The 10,541-nt window shown below is 41.7% G+C and overlaps 1 protein-coding gene and 1 pseudogene across 11 annotated transcripts in view; one reads left to right on the forward strand and one right to left on the reverse strand.

The window, feature by feature from the left end:
• Positions 1–10,541, reverse strand: part of Trappc9 (trafficking protein particle complex 9) — a 682,458-nt gene that overhangs the window by 542,665 nt on the left and 129,252 nt on the right. For all 11 annotated transcript variants that reach the window (XR_004516032.1, XR_004516033.1, XM_033760864.1 and 8 more), the window contains one exon: positions 6,674–6,800. Coding sequence is in view for 9 of the 11 variants with exons in the window: in XM_033760864.1 (XP_033616755.1) it covers positions 6,674–6,800 (127 nt within the window). In the remaining 2 variants the exon portion in view is untranslated. The remainder of the gene's footprint in view (positions 1–6,673; positions 6,801–10,541) is intronic.
• On the forward strand, positions 190–2,239 carry LOC104872891 (annotated as a pseudogene).

Here is a 10,541-nt window from a genome sequence, read left to right on the forward strand (position 1 = left end):
ACACACACACACACACACACACACGCACACACATATATATATGGTACGATGGGCAGAGTGAGGGAGGCTGTGTGTGGCCAGAGGTAGGCCAGGCAATGACAGAGATGCCTACATAGAAGAGTGATAGCAGCTGGCTACATGTCTCAATGTTGAACTAGTTCTTCAGGTGCCCTGGCTCTGGAAATTGCTATGGGAAACTGGATGACTGTTACAGATCCAGGCCTGTGTGCAGAAAGCAAAAATATCTCTCAGTATACCTCAGAAACAAAGATGTCTCCATCAAGTTTATACTTAACAGCAAGTGCTATGTTCTTCAATACACTTATCAAAAACTACAGTTTTTTCATTGCCTCTGCACAGAAGAGAATATTGAACAGAGTATTTTATATCTTGATTAGGAATTGACTACTTTCAGGTTTCCTTCATTGTATGAAGAATCCAAAAGCAAAGAAGCAAAGAGAGAATTAAATATAGTTGCTGTTTTAAATTGTACGAATGAGCTACTTATACTTCAAAGCAAGAACCTTCTAGCTCAGCAAAATGTGAAAACACAGCATCTGAAACTGGGAAGTGACATGGATCATCTTCAGAGCTGCTATGCAAAACTTAAGGAACAACTGGAAACTTCCAGAAAGGAGATTATTGGACTTCAGGAGAGAGACACACAGTTACAATGTAAGAACAGGAATTTGCATCAGCTGCTGAAAAATGAGAAGGATGAGGTACAAAAATTACAAAAATATCATTTCAAGTTGAGCTACTCAGGACAATCATGATATGAAAAGAAAAGAGCATAAATAAATTAAATAAAACATCTACATTAAATTAAAAGAATGTCTACATCAACTTGTTATAAACAAAAAGGATAAAAAATATAGCCATGGATGTTTTAAACTATGTGGGCAGAGCGGATGGAAAATGTGGCTCCTGGAGAATTGGTAAAACAGAAGCCAGGAACGAAGATGAAATGTATAAAATTCTCTTGAATGATTATGAATACCATCAGAGACAAATCCTAATGGAAAACACTGAACTTAAGAAGATTCTTCAGCAAATGAAAAAGAAAATGATAGCTCTTTTTTTTTCCTCCCCAAATGAAGAAACCTAAAGAGCAGATGAAAGTACAAGAACTGTTATCTCTGATTTTGAAGAATATGACGGGGAACTGAGTAGAGAGAACACGTGGGACCTTTACTGTGAAACTGTGAGACAGCAACTTACTAAGGGCATCAGAAAACAGTGGAGAATTTTGAAAAGTCATGAAGAAAAACTTGACAACCAAGTTTCAAAGGTACACTTAGAAGGTTTTAAGAAAGAAGATGTAATATCACGACAAGACCATGAACAAGAAACTGAGAAACTAGAGCTAGAAATTCAACAATGTTAAGAAATGATTAAAACGCAGCAGCATACAAGATCCCAATGATGAATGTAACTGTACTGTATACCTAAAATGTACCAATAAACTCAATGAGAGCAAAAAAATAAAATACAGCAGCTACTTTTACAGCAGCTTGCTACTATATGTGATGATGATACCACTTCACTATTATGAGACTGTTACTTGTTGGAAGAAAAAGAATGTCTTAAAGAGAATGGTTCCTTTTGAAAACATAAAAAGAATTTTGAGAAAGACAAAGCTTTACAGAAGCAGCTATTCACCTAGGATTGGAGAGAAAGGAATTTATTTTTTTTTCAGCTTTAATTGAGTTTATTGGTACATTTTAGGGATACAGTACAGTTACATTCATTGTTGGGATCTTGTACCTCTACATGGCAAGTCTTGATTCTCATTTTTTCCCCTTACCTCTGCCCTCCCTTCACCCCCTCCTCCCCTCCCCATCTACAAACACTTTATTTTCATCTTTTCATTCTCTCACATTTTTTTCTTTTCCCTTTTTACTCTTCCCCTACCCATCCCACCTTCCCTACACCTTTAGCTCCTGAGAAAGGAATTTAAAGAACAGCGAGCGAGTTGGTTAAAGCAACAATTTTTAAATATGACTACCTTTGACCACCAGAACTCAGAAAATGTGAAACTTTTCAGTGCCTTCCCAGGAAGCTCTGAGCATTTACAGTGCACTCGAGGCCTCAACAAAGGAAGCCTCACAGTGTGTCTCAAGGATCTTCAATTTGCACATCTAAAATGACTCAGTCTCTGCCTGCTTCTCCAACTTCGGACTTTTTCCAGACATGTTCCTGTGTATCTGAACATAGTCTTTCGATAAACATTTTTTAAGCTCCTCCCAAATGTCAGAGTATATCACTGTGTGATCCCCGGGAATAAGAAGACAAGCACACTCACTGCCACTGAAAACTGCTGCAAGGAGTGAAAGACCAGCCTGTAAACCCAAACTGAAATAAACAATAGTAGCTACTAAAAAAATAAATAAATAAAATTTTTAGAAATACTTATAAAGCACTTATAATGGTACCTGGCACATTAAAAAAAAAAAAAAAAAAAAACGTTAATCTGGAATAAAAACAAAGCCCCAGACCTATGTGTTGGTAGGAACAGAATCGTACAGCTGGCCCTCTGAGCCAGAAAGTCCACATGACCGAGGAGGACAACATGCAGCTCATAAAGTTAAGTCCTGGTGCCTCCACACAGTGCTCTTCCAGGGCAGGTGCCAACCTGGATGGCAGCTCCTGCTCAGAGGAGTGTCCACTCCTATACACAGTACAGGCCAAAGTTGGGCGTTTTGTCTGGGACAAAAAGTGAGTGACATAAGTGGGCATCATCCACTGGAGTGAACCTGGCTGGCTGCCTCTCTGACCTCCCTTTCCTTCCATGATGGCCAACAATTCCTGGGCTTTCCTTTAGGGAACCACACACACCCTCCCATCTGCTGTGTCATTTAGGGTGTGACTCAGACATCAGTCCACAGCTCCATGAGAGACAACAGGGAGAAAGGAGACTCTTGGAGATGATCTTTAAAAGAATGCACTATCTTTCCCTCACAGGAGTTCCCCAAAAAGCCCATTCTCTTTTTTTTCCTAGACGCAATGAGAAGAGGATGTCAGGTCTGTGCAGCTGCTACCATTCTGATGCCACTGGGCCCTGAAACTACTGCCCAAACTGCAGAGGACACAGCTAAGGGAAAAGAAGCCAACCCCTAATGAGTTGTTTAAACCCTGGCTCCTTCCCTTCCTCCCTAGATTTGCAAGTGTATGGGTCACAAGTTCTCTTTTTGCTTATGTTAGTTTGGGTTGGGTTTTCTATCAACTGCCATACAAAGAACTCTAATGGATACATCTGCTAATACATTCCACACACATAATCACCTTGGGGCCATCAAAGATAAGAGCTATTCCAAGAGCTCTCAAGGAGAGTGACCCAAAACATCAATGGAAATTAAGTTCCATAAGTGCTAACAACAACAACAAAAAAAGATGCAGCAGATGCTGATTGGCAGGCTAAGCAGCACCAATTTCTGACTCCTCCCTTACCCACCTACATCATAAATTCTAAGAGAGCTATTGTATGTATTTTCTCAGCTCTTTCTTATAACTAGGAGGCCACAAGACACACTTCTACCTAGTGACACTGGAGTAGAAGCCCACAATGAATCTGTCAAGAACAATTTTGCTTTCTTAAACAAAAGATAAACATCCCTATACCTGCCCTTTCAAACTTCTTCCAGCCTTGGATATAGATGTGTTATCTGGAGTAGCTGCAACTACCTGGTAATCATGAAGTAAAGGCAGAATTGCCAAAAGGCTACCTATTTCTAGCTTCTTTGTAATAAAGAAAAATAACTTCCTATTGGTTTCCTAGTTGTATTAGGTTCTGTTTTGTGTTGTTATTTTGGGTTGCTGGGTTGCTTTGTTTCATTTGTTTTCAGTGCTGGGGATTAAAGCCAAAGCCTCACATATGCTAAGAAGCACTCTACCACTCAGATATGTCCCCAGTCCTTTTTTTTTTAGTACCAGGGATCGAAGTTGGTACCTTGAGCTTGTGAGGCAGGTAGTGGAACCACTGAGCTAAATAACCCACCCTTTTTTTTTTTAAACTTTTTTTTCCTGAGGTGGAGTCTTGCTAATTTGGCTAGGTGGACCTGGAATTTATAATCCTCCTGCCTCAGCCTCCTGAGTATCTGCCCTCAATCCCAAATATCTGGGATTGCAGGAGTGTGCCACTACACCCAAATGTTCTTCATAGCTGCAACAGTTCCTAACTTATATAGAAGGTAGAGTAACTTCTACTTCAGTGGCTTAGGAAAAGGCTTTATAAATGCTGTAATCTTTAAGCTAAATCTTGAAAGATAACTATCATTAGGCAGAGTAAGAGAGCCAAAGGTGTTCCAAACAGAGGATGAAGAACTAAACAAACAAAAACCATCATACATTCTGTCCACTCTAAGTACTTCTGAAGGCAGGGCTTCAGGGACAATATGACCAAGCAATGAGGAGCTCATGATCGAGTCCAGAGATGAAGGGGGCCACAGGGAACCATGTGAGTCAGGTGAAGCCATCACGCTGGACAATGTGCCGCAAGCCGGGGGCAGACGCGCAGGCTGTGAGCAGCCCTGGCTTTCCAAAGCCTGTGACAAATTTCTTCTCACTGCCAGGGTCCCCAGGCCAAGGAAGATCTACCTGCCTGCTGGGACACCCAGCAGGAAGGGAGCCCACAACCTACCAACAGCACTTGCTCAAGAGTTAACCAGCACACTTCATCTAACCATTCTCATGTCTTTAAACTCAGGAATGGAAATCTTAATGTGACAGCATTTTTCAGTCAATGTGCTGCTTGACAACATGGGTGCAAAAATGTCCCAAGAAGAGAACTAAAATTTACCCAATGCCATGTGCCAACTCTGTACTCCGGGCCTCTTTGCGTGTCAGCTCAGCTAGACAAAACCAAGCAACCTTTCTGTTTTACAAAAGGGAAAAATGAAACTCAATGAAGCTACAACTCTATCCAAGGTCACAAGGTAATACAGGACAAGCCCAGGACCCCAAGTCCAACTGCCAGGTTATCTCAGGGTTCAGCCAGCTGTCTTCTGGGCTGAAGAAACAGGCTCTTCTTCTGTGGTGCCAAGGTCCTGCCAGAACCAGTCCTTCCAGCATCAATGACAAGAGACCTATGTCCTTAGACGTTGAGATACAGCATCAGAAACCCAGAATGTTCTATGGGGCTCAGAATGTTCTATCAAATAAGGCTTTCTAATTTAAAAATGATCCATCATGACACAGATAAAAAATTATTAAGAAAGGCTAACATTTTATTTTTAAAAAAATGAATCATACCCTTAATCCCAAATCAAATACATTCCACTTTAGGTCTTACTCATAGAAAAGCCCAAAAGGGATGCTTTACTTTCCAGCTCTCCTAAGGGAGAAGGGAGTAGTGTGGGCCACAGAAGGACTGCACCCTTCCTCAGGCCCATGTGCCATGGTGCTGTGAGGCCCTCCTGAGACACTCCAAGCAGCAGCCAGAACACCTACTGGCCATCACCTCACCTTCTGGAGCTATGTCTGGCCACTGTCTGATGAATAGCATCATAGACTCCCTTCAGAACACCTGCATAAAATCCAAGCAGAGCTGCCAGGGACCTCTGTGTACAAAGACCTTTCCTGCCCCCACTTCTTAAGGGCACACATTTTTCAGCAACACAAACATGCTTCAAGGGAGTGTAGTCACAAAGAAAACCAGCATTTAGTAAGCACCCTAAGCAAACCCTGTTACGTGTTACCTTGTTGAATTCTCATAATAACCTCATATGATGGGTCTCTGTTCTTAACTGTCTACCCTAGTGGCAGGTGGTGATCTAAGCCAACTAAAGCCCTGAGAGACCAATAACTGAGTGGTGTCAGACAGTCAGCCTAAAAGTGGAGCACCAGCTGCTCCTGCTTCATTATAAGACCAAAAGGGGTCTGGGAGGCAGAGCTAAGTTGGAACCATGTCCAGAAGGCTGTGTGCATCCTAGGCTGCATGGAACCTAGGATCACAGTACTTCTACTCAACAGTAAGATCCAAGTTTCAACTGTTTCTTGCCAGACTCCAAGCAAATCTTTCAGAAATTCAAAGATCACCTCACAAAATTAGTTCATAAACTTTGTCTAAGGACCTACTCACTCTGTGTATGCCAGAGATCTTCCACTCTCTAAAACCTTACAATGTTTTAGGAGAGACAGTAGCACAAGAAGTGACTACAGGACCTGCAGCTGCTATAAGAAGTAAGAATAGGTACTGTGGGGACACTGAGGCAGCAGCAAGACAGGTGCCTGAAACCAGGGTGATCAACCCAAGAGAGTGAACACTAGTCTGCAACATGGAGAGGGTAAGCAAAGAGCAGGCAAGAGAGGAACGGCCCTATTACTGTGCCACTGCTATGGGGCTCAGATAGTAGAGCCAACTGACAGCTGAGGAGCACAGAGGGAAGAGGCCAGGCCAATCCCTCACAGCCCAGGGGTAAGGACATGGGCACAGAACCAGCAGGCTGCATGTTCAGGGACTCTGCCATTTGACAGGCACAGACAGAAGCCAGGGCTTTGACTCTCATCTGAGACACCTACACTTCAAGAACTACTATCAGGATCAGTGAACCAATGAACCAGACACACAGTCAACCAGAATGGGTCTTGTGAAGATGTCTACATGTCACCAGAGCATGGGACAGCCCTGGAGGGAGGGAGGCCATGTCCTTAGGCAGCTGTGGACCCAACTCACTTGACAATGGGCAGCTTGGTGAAGGGTACTGGAGGCAGCGTGAGCCCATCAGGGAGGGTGAGGAGCTCCATTGTACCGGGACACTTTGATGTATAGTTCTCCAGACTCTGAGTCACATCTTTCTTTTCTGAAAACAAAAACAAATACAGGTTTATTAGACAAAAGTAAAAGTGAGTGGCTTAGTTTTATTTGATGCAATCCACTTCAGTCCAACAAGTCCAGTCTTCCAACAGAAATAAAGGGGTAGTGATCACCAGAGACAAGAACAAAGCCACAGCTTCATCTGATTTATCCGAATAATCACTAGTGGTTGCTCTACTTCAGGGCCTATGTATAAAAATAAAACTAACTTTCTATCCTCTAGGGGCTGTCCTTTTCCTGAGAAAATAAATCTTTGCCAGATTCCAAGAAAGTCAGTAGGCAAGATATAGAATTGGTGTTATTTCATAACAATATTTCTTCACCAAGCACACGTCAGGACTTGTCCCCAAACACCTCACAGTCTATCTACAGGACCTGTATTTAAGCAAATAATCACAAATCAATACATTTCATGCACATACAACTTTTGAGGTAAGACTTTTTTCCTCTCCTACCTGACCCTCTCCTGTTTCCCTCTCCTACTTTTTCAGAGATGGTGATGACAGTGCTTTTGTCCACGGCACACTCTAGACACTCAGACTCCAAGATGTCCCCAGCACTGTGAGCCTGAGAGCTCATGACATGCTCTTAGATGGTAATATCTGGCAACAGAAGCCAAGAACATCCCCACACTACAAGGGAAAAATCTGAAACCAAGGGAAGGAAGCTACCTGTCAAAGATCACGCACTTGACCGTAAGCTCATCTTCTCCCTAGAGTGTTTTAAAGATATGTGGGCTGGGGATTTAGTTATGGTTCTACTGCCTGCCTCTCAAGCGAAAGGACCCGGGTTCAATCCCCAGTACCCAAAAAAAAAAGACAAAAGTCAGAATTTTTGGAATGGATAGGGATATGGATCGGGGTACAATCAGAGCAGTGCAGTGAGACATAGGCCTGAGTAAACAACACGGCCCTCTCTACCTGCCATGCAGCTGCTGACAGTCAACCTTTCTGAGCCTCATGTTCCTGCAGTAAGAGTAGTGTCTATCTAAGGAATCACTAAGGATAAAATGAGATAGTACATTAAAAAACAATGACCCAGAGATATAAGCACTGGATAAATTGGAATGATGACCACTTTACTATCACTGTCCTCTAGCTATACTTAAGGAAATGCCAGATGGTGAGCAAAGAATAGGAAAATGACTATCAAGTCAGCCTAAGTGCTCCACTCAGGCTGGGGACCACAAGTAATAAATAATCAAGCCAAAGATTTCCTAAATCTCAGGCCCGGATATTGACAGATAAACTGATGCTGTAGGAATTTTCTGTCTAAGCAGCCTTCTTTAGGAAGTAGAAAAGAAAGCAGAATTACTTTTGAACACAATATAGTAATGATAACTTGCAATTTGAAAAAAAACTTTAAATAATCAAATCTCCCCAATTTATATATAAGTCTCCCAAAGGGCTCCAGCAGATATCTTACAAATTGTCTAATTTGCCAAACGTTGGATAGAGCACTTACAGTTTAGTTGTCTTATTAGGTTAAATTATACACACACTCTCAGTAAATGATGTTAAAATTAAGAAGAAAATTAATCTATCAGTGATACCTAATGTTATTTGCAAAGTATCCAAAAAAGTCAGTCCAGCCTACAGCCTGTCTAAACTATGAGTACCCTGGCTAGTAAGGAAGGAAGGAAGGTACATGGTAGCCAGGGTCAGGCACAGTCACTCCCAGGCTTTTTTCCTTCATCAGGAGCCTTCATGCCAGTGCCAAGGGTCTATCACTTTCTTTGAAGATTTCCTATGAAGGAGTGACCTTGGCATTCACTTATTCCCCATGACTGCCCCAGAGCAAACCTCTCTAGCTGTGCCTGATGGCTTCAGGCTACATATGTTTTGTTTCACCCACTGCTATGGTCTGAGGGTATCCTCCAAAATTCATGCGCTGGAAACTTCACCCCCAATTCAAGTGTCAGGACAGGGGGCCTTTTGGGAGGTGTTCAGGTCATAAGGGCTCTGCCCTTGTGAACAGATCAGTGCCATTATAAGAGGGAATTTGGCCCTTTTTCATACTTTATTTCCTTCCACCTACAGCCATGTGAGGACACAGCAATTTCTCCCTGCAGAGGACGCAGTATTCAAAGTGCCATCTAGTAGGCAGAGAGCAATACTCAACAGAATTCCAGTGCCTTCATCTTGGACTTCCAACCTCCAAAAGTGGGAGAAATAAAATTTTGTTCTTTGCAAAATACCCAGCCGATGATATTGTTACAGTACCACAAACAGACTAAGAACCCCACACATACACAAAGTCAAATACTAATCTTCTATTGAGGTAGGGCAATCACCTCCTTCAGGAGCAGAGAAGGTCCAGGGACACAGTCAGTTCATAGAATGATTGTTAATGGTTTCCTGCTTTCATTGCTGTCACCACACTCCTATCCAGAGATGCTGACTTATTCAGGGCATCGGAACATGGACTACTTTCCCAGCTTTTCTTGTTCCACTGCAATCACAGGGCCTCATGATCATTTTAGTGAGGTCTGAAGAGTGAGCTACTGTTGTTCAATCCCCAGCACGGCCTATCCATTATAAAGTTTCCAGTGACCTTTCTCCTAATGGATTTGAGCATCTGCTATAAACTGTTGCCCGGATCTGTTATTTAATCAAGGATTACAAAATGGTGACTTTCTAATTCTCTAATTTCTCTGCACTTGTAATAGAATTTGTATTTAAGGAAGGATTTTCTCCTCATTGACCATTTGGTTATCCTAAAACACGGATGATGTTAACCAGAGGATTAATAAATGGTTGCATTTTTTGTTTCATTCATTGAGTAGAAAATGGTGCCTGATTAGCTTCAGAGATGACCAAGGACTGTATATTATTTGGTACCATTATGAAATGGTAGATTTTTATGTACTTGGTTGATGTCACATTCTTTTTGATGTTCAGATTGTCCCATCTTTGTCCAGTGGGACTCTCTTCAGGTTAGTTTCTATGTCCTTTGGATATGCCATCATTACTCTTCAATAGGTTTCTTTCTTTCCAGCCCCAGACCTGAATCAAACCACTTCTTCTAAGAGCTCTGATTCCTTTGAGTAGGAAGTAATGTTCAGAGTTCAGAACCTGGAGGCTAAGAATGCTTACAGCTACGGGACATTCACTATCTCTCTAGTCCTGTATAGAGAAAAAGACAATTTTTAACATGTTTAAAGTGCTGAGACTGTAAGTGATTTTTACTTTAAATTTTTAAAAAGTTTGGTGACTAAATATAACAGGTTTGGTACTACAACATCCTTAAAGGGGAGAATATCTTGTCATTACTCACAATTCCATTTTCTAAGCACTTTCTATGTGCCATATATTATACTATGCTGTTGAGACTATAAAATTCTTAAGGTAAGGGATCCTAGTATATTACAGGACCTTAATATTTTCTCATTCAAAATAGATATGTAATACCCTCCTACAAAATGCCTGCCAAAGGAGGGTAAAGGCATTATTATCCCCCTTGAAAGATGAGAAAAATTAACTTGGGGAAAATCTTAGAAATCTGATTATAAATGGGTATTAAATGATATGAAAAATAATTAGTAATTTTAAGTGTATTAACATTAACATGGCCGGGCGTGGTGGCACACACCTATAATCCCAACACTTGGGAGGCTGAGGCAGGAGGATTGCTGGGAATTCAAGACCAGCCTGGGCTACATAATGAGTTCCAGGGCAGTCTCAACTACATAGTGAGACCCTGTCTCAAAAAAAAAAAAAAAAAAAAA

This window comes from Fukomys damarensis, unplaced genomic scaffold (assembly GCF_012274545.1).
Source record: "Fukomys damarensis isolate Sample0158 unplaced genomic scaffold, DMR_v1.0_HiC HiC_scaffold_5, whole genome shotgun sequence".
NCBI lineage: Eukaryota > Metazoa > Chordata > Mammalia > Rodentia > Bathyergidae > Fukomys > Fukomys damarensis.